We start from the raw sequence: 21212 nt of genomic DNA on the forward strand, positions 1-21212 counted from the left end.
TCTGACTTTGTGTCTACATGTGCTGGCTATTTGTTTGAATTCCTCTTTGGTGGTTTCCCCCCTTTTCCATTTTTTGTACACATCCTTTTTTAATCTTAACTCAGTTAAAAGTTCTTTAGATAGCCACCCTGGCTTCTTTAGGCACCTTCCATGTTTCCGTCTCATTGGTATTGCCTGAAGTTGTGCTTTTACTATCTCCCTCTTAACAAACTCCCAGCCATCATGAACTCCCTTTCCTTTTAGTATTACTGTCCATGGGATCTCACCCAGCACTTCCCTAAATTTTATGAAGTCGGCTTTCTTAAAGTCAAGAAATTGAGTCCTAGTATGCTTGGCTGCTCCTTTCCGCTGTATAGTAAACTTCAGAAGAGCATGATCACTCGCGCCTAATGATCCTTCCACTTCTACCCCACTAATCAGGTCATCAACATTGGTTAGGACCAGATCTAAAATGGCTGTTCCTCTTGTTGCTTCTCCCACTTTCTGAACAATGAAGTTGTCTGCAAGGCCAGTGAGGAATCTGTTTGACCTTATGCTCTTGGCTGAGTGTGACATCCAACAAATGTCCGGGTAATTGAAGTCCCCCATTACTACTATCTCCCTTCCTTTTGCATACTTGGCCATCTGTTCCAGGAAGGCATCATCTATGTCCTCCGTTTGGCTTGGGGATCTATAGTAAACTCCCACAATGAGGTCTCTGTTATTCTTCTCTCCCTTAATTTTGACCCAAATGCTCTCACTTTGGCTTTGAGGTTCTAAATCTTGGATCTCTTCACAGGTATACACATCCCTGACATATAATGCCACTCCTCCTCCTTTCTTGTCTGGTCTGTTTCTCTGAAATAGATTGTATCCCCCCATTATTACATTCCAATCGTGGGACTTATCCCACCAGGTTTCAGTGATGCCTATTATGTCATATTTAGTTTGCTGTACCAAGAGCTCAAGCTCATCTTGTTTATTTCCCATGCTTTGCGCATTAGTGTACAGACATTGAAGTCCATTAATCATTCCCCCGTGTCTCTTATTTAAGGATTTTTTCCTCCCACCACTAGGTCTGTGTGCTGTTTGCTCCATTTGGTCTATGACATTTGGATGATCATCTTCATCAGTTGATAGACTCCTACCTTCAGGAGCACTGTCTCCCTCCCCCACATTAGTCAGTTTAAAGCCCTCCTGATGAGGTTTCTGAGATTTTTGGCAAAAACGTTCCTCCCAACCGTTGTGAGGTGCAGCCCATCGCTTGCCAGAAGTCCATCTTCAAGAAACTGCAGTCCGTGATCTAAGAATCCAAACCGTTCCTGTTTACACCATTTGCGAAGCCAGCTGTTCACTTCCACTATTTTTCCTTCTCTCCCTGGGCCACGTCGTTCAACTGGGAGGACAGATGAGATGACAATTTGTGCATTTAATTGCTTCAATTTCCTGCCCAGAGCCTCGTAGTCTCTTTTGATCTTCTGGAGGCTATTGCTTGCAGTGTCATTGGTTCCCACATGAACCAAGAGGAAGGGGTATTTGTCAGTGGGTTTTATGATTCCTTGCAGACGTTCAGTTACATCTTGGATCTTAGCCCCGGGGAGACAGCACACTTCCCGAGACATCTTGTCAGGCCCACAAATCACTGCTTCTGTTCCCCTCAGTAGGGAATCCCCTATCACCACTACACGCCTCCTCTTAGGTTTGGTCGGGGTTCTTCCATGAGCTGTCCGTTCCAAGGTCGCCTGCGCATTCCCTGAGGACTGACTTTGCTGCTCGTCTTCATTTACCTGATCGACCGAAATGAGGGAGACATCCTCAAATGGAGTCTGCTCTTCGTCTTCCAGGCTAGGGGAGAGGACCTCGAAGCGATTGTGTATTTCTAAACAATCAGAGCGAACCCTGGGCCTCCTACTTCTTTGAGTCACGTTTCTCCATATATCTGGCAGCTGTGTTGGTGAACTAGCCTCCTTCTCAGGGGTGTCCCCTGTCTCCTCCTTGGTGGAGACGGTGTTCTCTGTTGCTTCCAAGAAGAGCTCCAGCTCTCTAATTCTTTGGAGCGTAGCTACACATTCCTCCAGTTGCTGGACTTTGTCTTCTAAGAGGGCAATCAACATACAATTGCTGCAGGTAAAGCTGCCTGCAACCTTTGACAAGATGGCAAACATTGCACAGGAACCGCAGGCGACTGCAGCTGTTCCCTCACCCTCCATCTTGAAAACGTGTGGTTGGGGGTGGCTACAGTGGTCCTCCATCATAAAAAGCGTGAAGACAGGACAAATAACCCCCCCCAAAAAAACCTAGGTCTCCCCCAACAAACGTTTGAAACTAGCTCCCCTAAATCTAAAAGATGGATCAAACTGCGCGCGCCGCTAGGCGCGCGCCGCTGCCCTGCTAGCTCTGATAAGCTCCTCCCACAGCTAATCACCTTCCTCAACAGAAACCCTGCCCCCTCTGACCTTTGCACAGGGAGAACAGCTAATCAGCCACAAAGAAACACAAACACACAAGAGAAAACCCTTTTTGCTCCTTCTTCAACTGCTTTCCTGCTAGCTCTGATAAGCTCCTCCCACAGCTAATCACCTTCCTCAACAGAAACCCTGCCCCCTCTGACCTTTGCACAGGGAGAACAGCTAATCAGCCACAAAGAAACACAAACACACAAGAGAAAACCCTTTTTGCTCCTTCTTCCACTGCTTTCCTGCTAGCTCTGATAAGCTCCTCCCACAGCTAATCACCTTCCTCAACAGAAACCCTGCCCCCTCTGACCTTTGCACAGGGAGAACAGCTAATCAGCCACAAAGAAACACAAACACACAAGAGAAAACCCTTTTTGCTCCTTCTTCCACTGCTTTCCTGCTAGCTCTGATAAGCTCCTCCCACAGCTAATCACCTTCCTCAACAGAAACCCTGCCCCCTCTGACCTTTGCACAGGGAGAACAGCTAATCAGCCACAAAGAAACACAAACACACAAGAGAAAACCCTTTTTGCTCCTTCTTCCACTGCTTTCCTGCTAGCTCTGATAAGCTCCTCCCACAGCTAATCACCTTCCTCAACAGAAACCCTGCCCCCTCTGACCTTTGCACAGGGAGAACAGCTAATCAGCCACAAAGAAACACAAACACACAAGAGAAAACCCTTTTTGCTCCTTCTTCCACTGCTTTCCTGCTAGCTCTGAGAATCATTGCTGAGTAGTGGTAATGCTGAATAATACAGCCTAACCTCCTAATAAGCTTTGTGCAAACTAATTTGGATGACTGCTCAATAAATAGGTGGTTTAGAGGAGGTAGTTCTCTCTCTCTCTCTCTCTCTCTCTCTCTCTCTCTCTCTCTCTCTTCTCCTTGCCTCTGTGAAGGAAAAAAGAGGCTCAGTCCTAGCTGGTAAAGCAGCAGCATGTTATGTTGCAAAAGTTATTATGGCAACCCACTCCTTACATTCAGCGGTGGTGCACCCTTCTTATGAATGAACACTCTACAATCCGAAGGTCAGTTTTTGATCATTCCTCAGGTGGTGACTAACCATAAATTTCACCATGTCAGGATACTTTCACAAAAAAGCTTCCTTAAGGGAGAATAAAGGAGAAAAAATGATCAAGTAGTGGCTCTTTCCTATAATAAATTACTATATATACACTCAGGGGCAAACTAGACATGATGTTTGTCATGTAGGTTGGCCTTGCTTAGTTTATTTTTTAAATGAAAAAATAAACTCTTGCTGGACTGGGACTGTGGGAGGGGTCTTTAACTCTTTACTGCTACCTGGGTTCCAACTGGAATAATGCCCCATACCTGCCAGCTGCAGGGGCGGGAAAGCTCTCCTTAGCGCCAGTAGGTAAACAGTCATTTCTCCTGTTACTGCATGGCAGTAATTTTAAGTAGGACAATGAAGGACGTTATCCAACTACATTCCCAATTTGCTCCCTGCCCCACAGTGATAGCTATTTCTTTTGTTTGTTTTTTAATTCAACTATATGGCAATACTCACATCTCATCTGGTTCTCAAACTAAGAGTGCTTAGCAACACAGGCCATTTCCAGATGACCCATTTATTAAACATTTCTCTTGGTTCGTTTGCCCCAAGTTTGCAGGAAAGGTTATACAATGTTACATGAAATAATCATTATCCCACACTTTCCAGTGTGTTTTGCCCACCACTTTCCTTATTGCAAAAAGTCCAATTTTAGGGGGAAGGAGGTTTATGGTGCAAGAGCACCAAATCAGCTTTCACTGTGGAAACTGAATTTGCTGGTATATGAATGACTCCGATATGAAAATAGCAACAGTCTAGAACAGTGGTGGCAAACCTATGGCACATGTGCCAGAGAGGGCACTCAGAGCCCTCTCTGAAAGCATGTGCTCCGTCATCCCAGCAGGGCCGTAGCTTCCATGCTGGGGGTGGGGCGGGAGGGCTTACGTGCAAGCAGGAGTGGAAGCTGGGATCTCTCAGAAGTGGAGTGGAGGCTTCATGCTGAGAGATCCCTGCCTCCACTCCTGCTTGCACGCAAGTAGGAGCGGGATGGGGTAGCTCAGCTGAGGAGCTCCTGGCTGCCTTCAGGTGGTGCAGGGGCTCTCAGATGCAGCTTCTGGGCTGCCTCCACCTTCCCTAACCCCAGCAACTATTCAGCTTGGCTGCCTTCATGGGGTTGCAGGGGATCTGATGCGGAGGTAGGGGCTCCTTTAAACTTCTCCTTTGAGGGGAGTGCAGCTGCGAACCCCTCAATGGAAAGTGTGACGGAGCCTGCACCTCCCCAGCTGAGCAGCCCCTGATCCAGCTCCTGTTCCCATTAAAGCTGCAATGCTGCCTACCCAATTCCACTTCTACTTGCCTGCAAGCAGGAGCAGGGTGGGGGTGGTGCCAACATTCCTTGCCTGCTCACTTGCTGCCTGGCCCGCTTTCCCTCACTAGGAAAACAGAAGTCTGGCACTCAAAATGAAAGTTATACTTAGAACAGAGAATGATCGGCTTCCAAAAAAAGTTCCAAAACTGGAACACTCATTTCTGGGTTTGAAGTGTCCAGGTTCCAAGTAGTTTGAGAACTAAGCTGTTTGAAAACTGAGGTATCACTGTATTCCAAGGCTGCTGCTATTGCAGAAAGTGCTTTGACAGCAGAACCTTGCAGATAATCTTGCTCACCAGCTGTCAGTTTTAAAGATTATGCCACAAGTCTCCTGTTGTGAATTTTATGAACAGCCTTTAGTTGCAGTATTTGAAGTGACCAGTACTTTAAAAAAATCTATTGGTACAGAAAAGTAAAAATCTAAAACAAATTTTAAAACATAAAATTGGAAAATAAAAGATCCTCTATTTAACTGAGCTATATGGGCATATGCTCAAGATCACTATAAAGGGAACATGGTAGGAATGTGTGAGGCCTCCGTGAATACAAACTACAAGAGAAATAATGAGGGATTGGTGCTAATTCCATCACCATGCATTTCTCTTCTTTCATGGGATGCATGGATGTGGAGCTCAAGGAAACATACTTCTCAGGGACACACTGCATTTCAAAAGCAAGGGTATTTCTCCCCTTTCTCAGATTAACAACAGCGTATTCACCACCTCATAATTGGGGACAGTCAGGTCACTGAACCCTGTGCAGCGCATCTCACCTTTAGTCCTGGGTCTGCAACTGCAAGGCAGATATGCCCCTATGCCATTGTGTACCTTGTGCAAATTGGTCTGCTGCCAAGCACAGCATTGCAGACATGATTTGTAGCATCAACCTCCAAGGTAAAACCTCAGACGAGAGCTTTGTAATTGGAAATGGGGCCTTAGGTCCTTAGAAGTAGGGTTGTTACTATCATGGCCCAGGTGCTGTCGACAGTGAGCCAGGCATGTTCTGAGAGGGTAGGATATCAAGCGATTACCATGAAAAGCCAATGTGTTTGATAGATTGCATGTGAATAGTACAAGGGCCTTAGGCAATGAAGTCTTAGGTTTGAGTTTATAAACTCCCTCCCTTCCTTTATGCAACCATCAAACCTAAGAGTAAACTTCCTTAGTGACATAACGGACCCTGGAGTCCCATTCCTTAGGGTCATTTCTGTGTATTCTGAGCCAGATCATCATTACAGATGTAAACTTAAACATTGCTGCAATGATGGGCTGGTGGCTCCTCTGTCCACATACACCATTTGTTTATTCATCTACTCTGTTTACTATCAATTAACTAATTTTGAGCTATTAGCACATGTGAGCTAATGAGCAAACTGCCCTAACAGAGCTTTAAAAAAGGGTGGTGATGGAAGGTTGTATATATTATTTTTTAAAAAATATTGTATTTGTACTCCACTCTTAAACAGCACTCCAAGTGCTTTCCCATCTAATGAAGAACTAATAAAGTTTACACCAGCTTAGTCTATAGCACGACCATGTGTCCTATTTTACAGAGGGCATTCCTCTATATGAAGGAATACTTACTTTGTCATCCAATCCAGTTTAAATAAAAAGATCCATAAAAAACAAGTGCAGGGGCCTTGAAGTTGCCCATCAAACAGTCAGCACCTTGACAGCAGCAGAGTCAGGCACACAGGCCACACAATCTTCCCAACTATGTTGATAAGTATTGCATTTCTATTTAAATTGCAAACATTCTTTTTGCATTTGCATCTATACAGATAAATCAAGATATGCAAAACAGTGTCCTCTTTTGTCCCTGGTGTTGGTCTCTCTATTTTTGGGTAATGCATAAAATCACCTCCTCATTTGTGTTGGGCACCAGAGGAAGTGAGTGTACGTCTCAAACCATATCGTCCAGATAGCCAGCTACTCCTTTGCATTTTGACTTCTTGGCAAATTTGGCTGGTTAATCACAGCCTCTCTGAACACTACCAGTTGACCTCAGAGGGCAACCCTTAATCATTCAGGCTCCTGTCTGAGCAGCTTATCTTGAGCTATATGGGCATATTCTGCTTGCTCTTCTGCTGTCTTCGCTCATGACTCGTGCAGGATGCAATCTGATACTCACTTTCTGCCCTTCAGTGCCTCCGTTGCTACTACTATTGCTCTTGTCCCCTGTCTCATTCCTGTCTGTGGCTCCTCTGATCCTGAACTGCCTTTTGGGAAGTTAGACCTTCTAACTGGCTATGAGGAAACCCATGCCACTGGACTCTGGTCTATGTTCTCTAAAGTTGACTGTACCTAGAATCATAGAATCATAGAGTTGGAAGAGACCACAAGGGCCATCGAGTCCGACCCCCTGCCAAGCAGGAAACACCATCAGAGCACTCCTGACATATGGTTGTCAAGCCTCTGCTTAAAGACCTCCAAAGTAGGAGACTCCACCACACTCCTTCGCAGCAAATTCCACTGTCGAACAGCTCTTACTGTCAGGAAGTTCTTCCTAATGTTTAGGTGGAAACTTCTTTCTTGTAGTTTGGATCCATTGCTCCGTGTCCGCTTCTCTGGAGCAGCAGAAAACAACCTTTCTCCCTCCTCTATGTGACATCCTTTTATATATTTGAACATGGCTATCATATCACCCCTTAACCTCCTCTTCTCCAGGCTAAACATGCCCAGCTCCCTTAGCCGTTCCTCATAAGGCATCGTTTCCAGGCCTTTGACCATTTTGGTTGCCCTCCTCTGGACATGTTCCAGTTTGTCAGTGCCCTTCTTGAATTGTGGTGCCCAGAACTGGACACAGTACTCCAGGTGAGGTCTGACCAGAGCAGAATACAGTGGCACTATTACTTCCCTTGATCTAGATGCTATACTCCTATTGATGCAGCCCAGAATTGCATTGGCTTTTTTAGCTGCCGCGTCACACTGTTGGCTCATGTCAAGTTTGTGGTCAACCAAGACTCCTAGATCCTTTTCACATGTACTGCTCTCAAGCCAGGTGTCACCCATCTTGTATTTGTGCCTCTCATTTTTTTTGCCCAAGTGCAATACTTTACATTTCTCCCTGTTAAAATTCATCTTGTTTGTTTTGGCCCAGTTCTCTAATTTGTCAAGGCCGTTTTGAAGTGTGATCCTGTCCTCTGGGGTGTTAGCCACCCCTCCCAGTTTGGCGTCATCTGCAAATTTGATCAGGATGCCCTTGAGTCCATCATCCAAGTCGTTGATAAAGATGTTGAATAAGACCGGGCCCAAGACAGAACCCTGTGGCACCCCACTACTCACTCTTCTCCAGGATGAAGAGGAACCATTGATGAGCACCCTTTGGGTTCGGTCAGTCAGCCAGTTACAAATCCACTGAGTGGTAGCAGAGTCAAGACCGCATTTTACCAGCTTCTTTACAAGAATATCATGGGGCACCTTGTCAAATGCCTTGCTGAAATCAAGGTAGGCTACATCCACTGCTTTGGACCATGCTCCCATTTCCTGCCCACAGCTTCCCTGGGTCTGGACCTGTGCTATAGTATCAGGTATTTTAAGGCAATGTACTGTGCTCAAAGGTAGAAATATTATCTTGAGGAAAAAAACCCCAATTTTGGTCATCTTAACTTTCACCTGTTCTTCAATATACTTCTAAAATGTTTACTATCATATTTCTTTGAGAACTGCCATCTAAACATATATATTTGAAGTTTTTGTATCCATAGTTTTCCCTGTGCAAAAGTTTCCAAGCCAAATATAAGAAGTACTGCAAAGTTTGTAAGCTTTGCAAGCAAAATCTTTCATAGATTTCTTTTTTTAATGGTGAAATGTAATAAAAGGGTACGGTTGAAAAACAAAACCTATGTATAAGGGACTGGCTGCAATCTAGTTTACTTATTGATGCATTTAACACTTTTATGCTCCACCTCTCCCATTTTGGCCAGATTAATGCATTTGCCAGGCCAGTGATCCTCTTTTCAAGGTCAAAGACTAGGTAAATGTTCCCCTGCTACACTCACAGCTTAATGTGTAATGAAAATATTTCATGTGGCAAGATCGATTTGTCCCCCATTTTTATTTAGTTTTAATGAGGATGAATTGTCCAGATTAAGACTCTACTTACACTCTGTACATAGCACCTGCCGTATGTTATATTCTATTACTTGGTTTGCACATCATGGTAAACCATGAACATGCTGACTCCAAGGAAGAAGCTCACATCAACTTTGCTTTTCCCTGGGCTTTTTAGCTTAGTGCAAGATGGCAGCGAAACCAGCGTTTGGTTTATCATGTCACCTAAACTCAGGATCATGGTTAGCGTCTTCTCTACTTAAAACATGAACTGTAGCCATCACTGGACAAATCATATTGTGCAAAAGGAGTAGAGAGCATAACCACAATACCTGGTTTGTACAATATGCAAAGCCCAACCTTGGTTTATCTGCCATGCTGTGGCAAGCTAAAAAGGTTGGGGATGGAAAAAGTAGCTGCAATCTCTTTCCCGAATCCAGTGCGTTTGCATAGTCATAAACCATAGTCCAGAGTGGCATAACATGCAAACATGGCCTATGAGTGCAACAGGGAAAGGTGTTTGGCTGTTCCTCTAACACACCAGGAGAATCACTGACCCACCAACAGGAGAATATTTACAGTTGCTTTTAGCAGATAACTACATACATGAATGCAGAATTTGAACTCTTAAAAGCAATTAAAAATTAACTACTAAAAAAAATCCACTTGAAATAATTTTTCAGTGCCATGAAATTCACATATCCTAGTCACATTGGTTAGGAAGTTGAGTTTCTCTGTTAATTTCATTTTATCCAGGTTGGTCCTAAGTACAAGAAGTGAGGGCTCCCCACTTAAACTCATGTCATCCTGGACCTTGGAGTACACTTTGAGAGACATGTGCTGTCTCTTACCTGCTCTAAAGTCCAGCATGTTGTGAGACAGTCCCCTGGATCCTGTAGCATACTGAGTATACAGACACAAGGTGGGTGAAAGGAGTCAGTGGCAAGCACAAATCATGACTTGCACAGACTAACATTTGTACAACCCTAAACACTGGACCACAGAAATAATCAATCTCTGAATAACAAGCAATGACTGCCACATAACACATGCTGAAGAATACTTTGCAATATCTTTAATTAACTCACTCCAATACACCATGGCTTCCTTTTTATTGGAAAAAGACACACAAGGATGCTATGCTGTAAGACCCCCATGCTACAAGACTCAATGTGTTAGATGGCAACATGTAAAAGGCCACAGATGTTTTTCACATGCTGAGCATTATCAGTGAAATAAATCAAATGCAATAACTGGTAGGTGGTATTTTTGAAAATAGTAAAAGGGAACACATTTGCAATGCAGTTTTCAGGCGCCTGAAAGCTTAAATAAGCAGAGTCCTCAAAGGAACCTTTAAGTCAAAGTGTAGCACAATTTTGCATTTGAGCATTTTGTAGCCCAACTATTAGACATTTATACAGGTCCAGCAGAAAGGAGCAGATGTTCTTTTTATAGAGTGAAGACAAGTGTTATTCAACCTTTCAACATATCTATAAAAATTCAGACACTTTAAAACTATTTTAATAGCTGCCTGACAATTTTATTAATGCACTCTGTGGTCCCATTTCCTCCTTAAACTGGCTAGCCCATATTACGGATTTTCACACATAACAAAGATGAGAGTCACTGATGCTGTGTCTTAATTAGCAGGAACATGAAAACCCATTATGTAGCCTGCTAAATTAATGAGAATGATCACTGCAGGATTTGAAAAGAGATGCTTCTGCTTGTACAGGCCTTGAGTTAGAATGCTCTAGGCAAGCACAAATAATTCAGGTACGCAGCACAAACCCAGAAGCTGCGTGTATCACGGATGGGGTTGCTGCTTAATATCACTCCAGTTGGGGGAGAGAGAAAAATACTTTTTTTCTTTGAAGGGCATGAGGGTTCCATCTTTCAGCCTGATAAACTGTGGATAGTCTGGTCCTTCATTGCATACCACAGAATTAGCAATCTGTGGTATCCTAAAAAACCAGAGCAAGAGCCCTGTCACATTGGACCAAAAGTTTGCCCAGTCTACCATCCTGTTTCCCACGGTGGCCAAACAGATGCCCAAGGAAGACCACATAGGGCATGTGCTGTTGCTTTCCACCTACCAGTGTTTCTGCACCTGAATCTGAAGGTCCTATATAAGCACCATAGCTAATAGCCACTGATAGACCTATCCTCCATGAATGTGTCCAATCTGCTTTGGAATTCTAAGGTATGTCTACCAACACATATTGTGACAATGAGTTTGCCTAGTCTTTGACGCTTGAAATGTTTATTTTTTAGGACCCACCCTATTCTTGTAACTTGTTTTAAACTGCTTTTGATGTTGTGTCTTAAATTGTTGTGACCAGCCCTGGAATATTAGTTCCTGTAGTAAATTAATAACAACAATATCTGTGCACTGTCAAAGTTCTTTATTTTGCTTGCCTAGACACATTATTTAACATATTAAATTCGGATCTTAGAATGGATATCAGAGATCATATGAAACACTATGCTTTCTATAAAACTGCTTTCCTATGTCAAGGTTTTTAAGTAACAACTGTATCTGCTATTGCATTTTGCTGCCTCTCAGAATCCTTTTTAATTAAACCCCAAGAAGAAGGAGAAGAAGAAGAAGAAGAAGAAGAAGAAGAAGAAGAAGAAGAAGAGGAGGAGGAGGAGGAGGAGGAGGAGGAGGAGGAGGAGGAGGAAGATAAAAGCTGATCAGGACACACAATTCCCTGTTCTCAAATAGATGGACAATTTATCCATAGCAAGTGCTCCTGAACAACCCGTAACAATTATGGGCAGGTGGCAACTGAAAGATGCATTGCTACCAGCAGACTTCCCTTGCCCAATACTGTCCAGGTGTCTTGGATTGTAGTTCCCATCTGTAGCTGGAGGGCACCAGGTTAGGGTAGGATGAGTTACAATACTGAAAACAGATTAAAGTTTACACTAGCGTTCTAAGCGTTTGGGGAGGCTTGTCTAAACAAGAATGTTTTTAGCAGGGAATATGGTGAAGGTGCCTACTTGTGATGCCTCCCCTATATATTTTTGGACTACAACTCCCATCAGCCCCAGCCAGCATGGGCAATGGTGAGGGATGATAGGAACTGTAGTCCTCCACATCTGGAAGGCAGCAGGTTGGTTATCAGCATGCGAAACATCAAACACATGGCATTGCATTTTTTTTCTTTGCTAGTCTTCCAGGAGTTTTGAAACTTAAATATTCCTCAGTCATGGAATTCTCTAAGCAGATGTGAAGTGGCATAAGGTGAATTCTGTTATTGTACACCCAGGCCTCGCTGGTCAAAATGATTCAGTTACAGTTTGTCTGCTACAGAAGATGTCTTATATTACTTTTCTCTCTTTTCTTGCCAGTTAAATGCAAAATTTTTTGAATCTCTACATGGAATTCTGTTCAGTGTTCAGAAAGGCACTGCAAAGCATACAATATTTAAATTAAAGCAAAAATGACAATCCATTAGTGAATTGTAAAGTACACAGGCATAGTCAATTCCATTTCATTTTGGCCACCTTATGTAGCCTCTCACAACAAACCTTGCCCCAAATCCTAAAGGCACACTGCCCTGTGAAGACTGCTTCAAAACAAATCAGCCCTGGAAGCTCCCATGTGGACCTGGAGCCAAGTTCTGAACATCTGAAAGTACTTAGCAGAGCTCCTTGAAGAAAATGAATTTTATCTTGTCAAAACTATGGCGGATTGTATTTAAATCGCCAGTTTTAACTGTGATTTAAATAACCAATTAAAATCCTTGATGGTATCCATCTGTGCTTCTTAGCAATTTTCCTAAAGAAAGATTGCATTCTTGCTGAAGGTTAGAGCCTTTAAACATGCACAATGAATTATTTACAACTGAAAGCAACCTATTTCTGACTGAATTTGTATTACAGGAGGATAGGTAAGCTATTATTGCTCATATTTTCCCCAGTAATAGAATTTAATACACAAACTGATTGCTCTGGTTAGAAACTATTTATATACTAAATTACTAAATTTCAGTCCATTTATTTATATGTGATCTTAGATGGAAACTGAAGTTCAGTTCACAGGCACAGAAGTCGCATTATAAGGTTGTTGAAAAATTATTTGTATGAGATTATAGTAAACACACTGAAATTACTTTAAAAGGGGAAGAATTGCTAGTTATTTACCTGAATGGCACTTTGGCTGAATTGAAACTATCTTATAATTAACTTCAGTCATGCAAGAGCAAGATCGAAGGGATGTATTATATGAAGATTTTCTCAAATGTGAAGTGCTACTAATTTCCTTAATGGGGCTACTTATTATGCTGATCTGTACAGTTGCACCTTTCAGAGGCAGGAGTGTTGGTGGTACAAAGATGTACCAGTGTACTTAGGGCCCTGAATGGTAAAAGCCCTAACTACAGTCAAGAGCTGTTCCAGGAGTCTATGACCAAGATACTTAATGGACCGCCTTACCTCATATAAGCCTGTTCAATTATTGCAATATGCCAGAGATGCTCTGCTTCACATGCCACCACTACCCAAGTTGTGTCTTGCTGGGACATGGGAGGAGGACCTTTTCAGTAGTAGCTTGAAGGTTTTGGAACTACTTCCTGATTGAAGTTTTTTTTGTGTGTGTGTGCGTGCGCGCGCACACACAGCTCATAACATTAAAAAGCCATATTTTATCTTTTCTTTTTTATTGCTATTATTGGCTAGTTTTATTGTTGAGCTACCTTGGGTGGTGTGCTTATTACTGTACAGAAAGGAGACAAATATTTTCAATAAACAATCTCTCTATGTCAGTTCAAAGAGCAATGAAGGAACTGTTCCATTAATCTCACTCTGAAGAAAACACCTCCTTTTATAAGGTTTATAATTTTTCACAAATAAAATACAATTGATCAAGCATTCACGTAAAAAGTCAACTTCCCTCCCACCCTTCTGTAGTTTTCTCATGATTATCTTCTGCTGCTGCATATTATAAGTAATCTATACCTTCTTTTTTCTCTCAGCTTTATTCTCAAAATAACTTGTACTGCTGAACTTACTCCAAACCTGCTAGCGTGCTAACATATTTACAGTAATTTTTAAAACTTGCAAATTCTGCATATCCCATCATTGAAGAAAACACCTCCTAAGGAGTTTCTTATTGCTGAAAAAATATAGCATTGATACCTCTAGCCTAGAGTGAAATCTTATTCATGTCTACTCAGAAGCAGAGTAGAGCCAAGGAGGCTCACCTGGCACCTTCATTACCTATCTTTAGGCAACAGGGGGAAAAAAGCTTCTCTTCAACCAGGGATTTGGCTGATTAACATTCAATGGTTTTTCGAATGTGTTTGTGGGAAGTCTGTTTGCCCTCCTAGGCAGGCGGTTTTGCAGATGGGCTCCGAGCCACTCCAGTGAACCAATGAATGGCTGGCTGGATCATCTGCCTGCCACATATTGGCCTATGGTGGCGGCAAATCTTGGGTGTTCACCTCGGAGAGGGGCCAACTGACCAATGAGGGCACTTGGCCTCACGCCCAGGGACAGGATAAATTGCACATTGCCAGGCCAATTGTAAATTTCATTGACCAATGGACTTAGACTTTATATAGTTAAATGAAATACTTGCAGAATCACAGCCACATGATACATGGATCATGGTTTTGTTCTTCATTCCAGGTGTCTGAACCATTCTGTGTGCCCAACAAGCTCCCGTGGGCCCTGTTCTTAGTTCTTCCCTGTCTGTCTACCTAGAGCCAGACCCGACACAGCGCGGCTTACTGCTTGCTGTCTGATAGATCTGATCCTTCTGGAACTTTTCTCTAGGCAGATCCAATTGGACAAGTCGGCCATTAACACAATTGGTGTCAAATTCCCAGGGGCAAATGTATGACCTTCTTTGTAGAGATGAATTTATTTTGCAGGCCTACAAAGGCTGTTTCACAGCAACTTTCATGCCAGTAACGCTCCCTGTAAGAATACCATCAAGCAGGCTTTAAAAATGTGCTTTATTCCTTCCAAAAGAGCTGCAAAAACTTCACATAGTGAGATTGTTACCTTAGGCACTCTGAAGAGCAATATACCAATGCACCCACATGCTGGGAGCTTAAGGATTTAAAGTTCCAGACTGACTATGTGCCAATCCTTCCTCAGCTTTGGGCACTTGTGCCTGCACCCAAATCGCTGGTGACCTTTTCTGGTATTTATGATGTCAGTACAAATTTTTATTACTGTTTGAGCTGCTGCGCAAAGCAAACAGGTTCCGTAGCCTGTGTTTATCCAGGGAAGATAGAAGCACTGGGATGTCAGTACTTTTGTCTTTAAGACAACAACAACACCAACCTGCATCACCAGCTGTGTAGATGACCTTAAATCTAATTCTTTTTTTAAGTGGGTGTGGGGGAAGGTTTTCAATACATAGGAGTTAAATAGAAATTTATGTATAAAAGCTTTGGAAGGGTATTTAAATAGCCTTGAGTCTACTATTAAAATGGAGAGCCTGGATTGTCTGGGACTCCCTTGAATGTTCACTTGGTGCCATGTTGCTGAGTACAGTGATACCTCAGGTTAAGTACTTAATTCGTTCCGGAGGTCCGTACTTAACCTGAAACTGTTCTTAATCAGAAGCACCACTTTAGCTAATGGGGCCTCCTGCTGCTGCCACGCTGCCAGAGCACGATTTCTGTTCTTATCCTGAAGCAAAGTTCTTAACCTGAAGCACTATTTCTGGGTTAGCGGAGTCTGTAACCTGAAGCGTATGTAACCCGAGGTACCACTGTAATGCCCATTGCCATGCATATGGGTTTATTTATTTATTTATTTTCAATGCTGCCTTTTCTCTCTGTTCTTCTGGTCTATTTCACAAAAAAATTAATTATTGTTGCTTGTTATGTTTATTAGTGCCTTTTTTCACAAACTCAAGAGTGATTTACAAAATAATGAACATTAAGAATATTAAGAAGTAGGATAAAACCACCTAAAATATGCAAGTAACATACAGATGAAAAACATAGCAATATTTACAGCAGGGAAGCTACAGAACTGGGCCAGGGCAGTGCAGCCCTTTGCCTTAAAACCCCCCAATTCAAAATAAAAGCTGTTTTTGTCCTGACACATTGGCCAAGAATGGCATATAGTGTCACCTTAACAATAAATCATATCCATGCTGCAAGTTTGATGAGGGTGTAGACAGATATTCACAGTTGCTCTTGAACTTCCTCTCTATTTTAAACTCACCAGATTCATAGTTATCTTCTTGAAAAACCAAAAAGCATTCCTTTTTTGCAACAGAAATTCACCAACCTGGTACACTTCCAGATGTTTTGGACTTCGGCTCCCATTAGCAGCCCCAGCCAGGGGTACCAGGAGGGATTCTAGGTTGGTGAAAGCTAATTTTGTAGCCAAGATTCAAAATTACTAGGGGTGTATAGAGCTACTTAGGATTAATTTTGAAACCTACTAGTGTTTATGCAATTACACTTACACATTACGAATTTGAAGGTTCAACCTTCACATTTTATATATGCTGTAGCATCATCTGCAAAAAGCAACCGATTTCAAAACATTATACCCTGCCCCCCACAACTCAAGAACTATGGTTATTTAGGCTATATGGCCGTAGGTTTCCTGAATAGCATGGGTGTAATATTTCTCCACCTCTCTATTTAATATTACAGCGTGTAGACTAAAGCTGGCTCTTCCGCACTTGCCATCTATAATAGTTCCTTTCTCTCATGTGTTTCTGGAATGCTGCTCTCATATAAAAATGGCTGTAATCCTGTCAGTCTCTGTCAGCTGGCAAACTGGAGCAAGGGTAACATATGTCAGCTGCCACTAGACAACTGGGAGTGATTAAACAGACTTCTATATGAGGCTCAGAGGAACAGAAATATGGGTTGCCCATGCAAATCACACCAGCACAAAGAAAACCCACAGATCCATTAGTTTTGTGGCTTAGAACCTCAGTATCTGCCGGAGGATTTTATCCATCTACAACTGCAGCTCCTGTAAAGTACACAGTGGATCCTACTGTGCAATGACCTTCTCAATGACAGTAGAAACACTACCTGCTCCTCAAAAACAAATTGTACAGTAAAATATTTGGAGAAAACTTCTGTTCTCCCATAAAGCACTGCAGAAATTAGCGCAGGTGTGCATGATCAGAGCTTGATGAATTTCTTTGCCTTATGCCAATTCAGTATCGATATCTACATTATAGTACTAGACACCAACCTATTCTCTTACTCAGACCTATAGCCACAGCTAAAAACCAACCCTTCGCACAAGGAATGGGCCCAGGGTGACATGCTTAACAGGTTTGGAAGCAAACATTAAAAAATACTGTGCGTATGCAGAAGTGAGCAGCTACTAGACAGTCAGGTATACACCTTTCTACCACTTGATGGAGTTGCAACTTAGAGGAATTCGGTCCACACAAATTATGCAACACATGTGCATTAGGTGATCTCATTCATTATCACAAGATCACCAAAACTAAATTATTAAACGTACATATGCATGCATGCATACACAAATAAACAAAGAGAAGATTTCTGCTTCTTATACCATCTTAAGAAAAGATCCCAAATCTTCTCTGCACAAACATCTAAGAAAGTGAACCACCATCATGGACTTATCCTGCCTTATTTCTTCAATAAATCCTGAAATATTTTAGAGACAGCCAACCTGATGCCCTCCATATGTTGTTGGATACCAACTCCCATCAACCCCGCCTAACAAAGCCAATGATCAGGGATGACTGGAGTTGTAGTCCAGCAACATCTGAAGGACACTTGGTTTGCCATCCTCACTTTAGTGGATTGAAAAACAATTTCAACATGATCTTAAGTAACAGGAAAGTGTGAAGGGAACATGGCCTTTTCAGCAGTGGTGCCCACAGAATGCTCTCCCATGAGAGGCTCGCTTGGCATCAACTTTATTTATGCCCTTTTGATGTCAAGAGAAGTCTCCACACAAACATACAGTCTTTTTAATCTGAAGAGTATTATTATTATTTTTTTTTTGGCTGCTCTTTTAAAATTGGAATAAAAAAAATCCCCCTTTAAATCTTGATGTTTTTATAAACCAGTCTATGACCTTGTTGAAAGGGAGGCTATAAATCTCTAAAACAGACAAACAGCTTCATAAACAATAGTTAGTGCCTGTGTTTGCTTTCCATCCACCCTTCCAATCCCTTTTCAGATTGTAAGCCTTAAGGTTTGCTTATTTCTGACGTTTGTAAGATGCCTTGCAGCTCTACTGGCTGAAAGGTGGGTTAAAAGTGTTTTAAAGAAAGGTAGTGGTGGCCACCAATTTGGCTAGCTTTAAAAGAAGATTAGACAAATTTATAGAGGGTAAGGCTATCAATGACTACTAGTCATGATGGATAGGTTCTGCCACCACTGCTGGAAGCAATATGCCTCCAAAAATCCAATGTTGGGAGACCCAAGTGACAAGAGTGTTGTGCTAGGTTCCAAAGGCATCTGATTGGCCAATGTAAGAACAAGATGTTAAGACTAGAGGGGCCTTTAGCCTGGTGCAACAGGACTCCCTTTATGTGTTTGAATATTTGAGGTTGGGCAAAATCCAGTGGATTACTAAATTCTGGTCATTGCATTAGTTCAAGAAGTGTGTATCAGGATTTTTCATATAGGAATCTGCAAAGTACAAATTTCTTAAGCATGCCTAATATTAACTATAAGGGAGCTTGCCACTGCCGAGAGGGGAATGGTAGCTGTTAGTTCCGGCTAACATTAGCTCCATCATCGACACACTCAAGCAAAACGCAAGTTATTCCCATCCCAAATCATAATTTGCAGTTGGATTATTTAGGATGATTTGCAAGCATTCAAATGCCAAAGAGCATGAGTCTTTCATGTAAATCTGAACAGGCTGAGCAAAAATTGCTTCTTCTTAGCATCTCAGAAGACAGTCTATTCCTCCTTGCACTACCTGCTGTTAAAATTATTTTATCTGCTCAAACAATATCAAATCTGACAAGGGTTTTGTACAAGACAATTCTAGCCAGCGATTGGGTGCCTGAACAATTCTAGTAAGAAAGTCAATGATTTCAAAACTACCCTGAAGGATGGAGCAGAATATGGAGTCAGGAGGAGCTCTCTTCTAAGGACAGTATTATTACCCTTGTGTTAAGTACTTTTCATGAAGCATTTTGTCCCAGAGAGGTTATTTTAAACTTGCTATGAGATGTTATAATAGGAAAGCAGAGGAAGGACTAAAGAAACAAAAAATAATCACTAAAAGATAGATTTTTTTCATGTGATGATCCAGCGATGGACAGAATTCATATCTGTATTATGGAATCAAATGTAATGAGAGTGCCAGACATTGTAATAAGAAGAAGGAAAAAATCAAAGCAAGCAAAGTGTGAATATTAAAATAGCTGAGAGGAGGATGCGATGAACAGCCTAGTACTACAAAAACAGAAACAATGAGAGATATGTTTCACAATGTTAATATGAGTTCCAGCAACTCCATGCAGACTCCTGTTGTAGTTAAAATATGCGGTCGGTAAGCAGCTAAATTGGGAAAATGATAGGAAACTTGCTTGAACATGAACATTATTACCTGCAGATGCCTTCACCATTAAGTTAACAGAAGCAGTACATGCTAAATGACTGGATCTGTCTCAATCAAAGCTGCATTCATAACTTATGTTAGCTAAGCCAGGTTCTCAGTCTAATCTACTCTGTACAAATGCATGAAGGAATATATACGTAAGAGATCCAGCCTAGCTTTTCCAACACAAATAAAATTGAACTCTTAAAAAAATTGCCACGTGATAACTCTGGTTATTTTTGAACTGTGTTTTCAATACACATTATTGCTGTCAACATACTCTGAAAGTTACTTTGAAAAACTCTACTGATTTGTTTTGCAAGGCCACAATAGGAAACAACATTAAGCTTCTTTTAAGAAACTGCCGCCCTCCTAACACTGATGCACTCACTGCATTTTGAATACATGTTGCCATTCTGATTTTGCTATGGGATTTCTTGGCTGTGCCTTAGTTGGTAGCCCTGTATTCCACTATAGCCTCTTCCTCCTGCATCAGCAATTAATTCTCTCTTTGTAAAGTTCCACTGACCTAGTCTCCAATGTACACCAACAGCAATGCAACCCCCACCACACATTCACACCTTACCACTTATCCTGTTCTACAATATATTGTGTGCAGAACCACCCCCCAAATGGTACTCTAATTTACCATTGGCAGTAAATGAATAGGCAGCAGACTATGAAAGGAAAGTAACAGCAGGCAGAGAATAGTCATCTCAAACAACAGAGTTCTCTATACGTCCTGGATGGTTAACAAAAAGTATGAAAACGTAAGGCATTACAATACCTTTGAACTTGTGAAAGACAGCCCAGAGCTCAGCAATGTCTGTAGCAAAGGTAATATCTGTATCAAGTACAATGACTCGTTCGAGGTTGGCAGGCAGAGTCTTTGTCAGAACCAGCTTCATCAGCCCATATATCCCAGAATAGTGTTTGTTGGGTATCCAGGACACTTCAGACTAATAGACAGAAAGGACAAGGAAGAGAGAAGGAAGGAAAGGAAAAGACAAGCTTTATTAGAGGTAGTAGTTCTTATAAAAAACAGGTTTCTCAGCATTCTTCCTAATGCTTGCCCTTGAAATCTAAAAAAGTGCTGCTCAGTCACCCTTGATTAATACAGATAATTGTTTGGAGGAACAAGGGCTCTGTGCACACTCCAAAGGTCTCAAAAATAGCCAGAGTTGCACATAAGCAGAACCACAAACTGTCACATTGACATGATCTGAGCCAAAGCTGCCAGGATAAGGGCTGGGGTATTGTTTTTGTTTGTTATTATGTTGTGTATTTTTGTGTTTTATGTTTTATGTTGTAATATGCCCTGTGATCCTCGGGTGAAGGACAGTATAGAAATTTAATAAAATCAATCAATCAATCAGCCAAATGCAACATTCTGTGCCTTCACTACTCAAACACACTTTGGGGGGGGAATAAATAAAGTTTGGATATTGAAGTCCAAATTCAAAAGCTACCCCCATAATGTGGTGGCGGCTGCTGACTCTTTGAGTTCCACCGACCTCTGGTGACATCAGTATCAGCTTCTCATATAGGTTAGCCCAGATTTGTATGCCTGAGCTTTGCAGGTTTCACTACAGTGACAACATCTAAAAGTGGGTTAAAAGATCCACATGGAATGTGAGAGGACATGAGTTTCAGAAGAAGATTCCATAGCCCATCTTGAAGTGATCCAGCAATGAGTGTTTCAGTAAAATAAGGAGTAATCTCATATTTTATGGATTGGTCCACAAAGCTATATGCCAGTAGAGGCAGCAACCACCGCAAGCCTCTTGTCACCTCCTTCGTAGGTCTCAGT

General features: G+C 41.9%; 1 protein-coding gene across 1 annotated transcript in view; it reads right to left on the minus strand.

Annotated features, from left to right (window-relative positions):
• Positions 1-21212, minus strand: part of LARGE1 (LARGE xylosyl- and glucuronyltransferase 1) — a 345951-nt gene that overhangs the window by 123291 nt on the left and 201448 nt on the right. The window contains exon 6 of the mRNA XM_081210986.1: positions 20190-20361. Coding sequence (XP_081067112.1) covers positions 20190-20361 — 172 coding nt within the window. The remainder of the gene's footprint in view (positions 1-20189; positions 20362-21212) is intronic.

This window comes from Podarcis bocagei, assembly GCF_964188305.1.
Source record: "Podarcis bocagei genome assembly, chromosome: 10".
NCBI classification, from domain to species: Eukaryota; Metazoa; Chordata; class Lepidosauria; order Squamata; family Lacertidae; genus Podarcis; species Podarcis bocagei.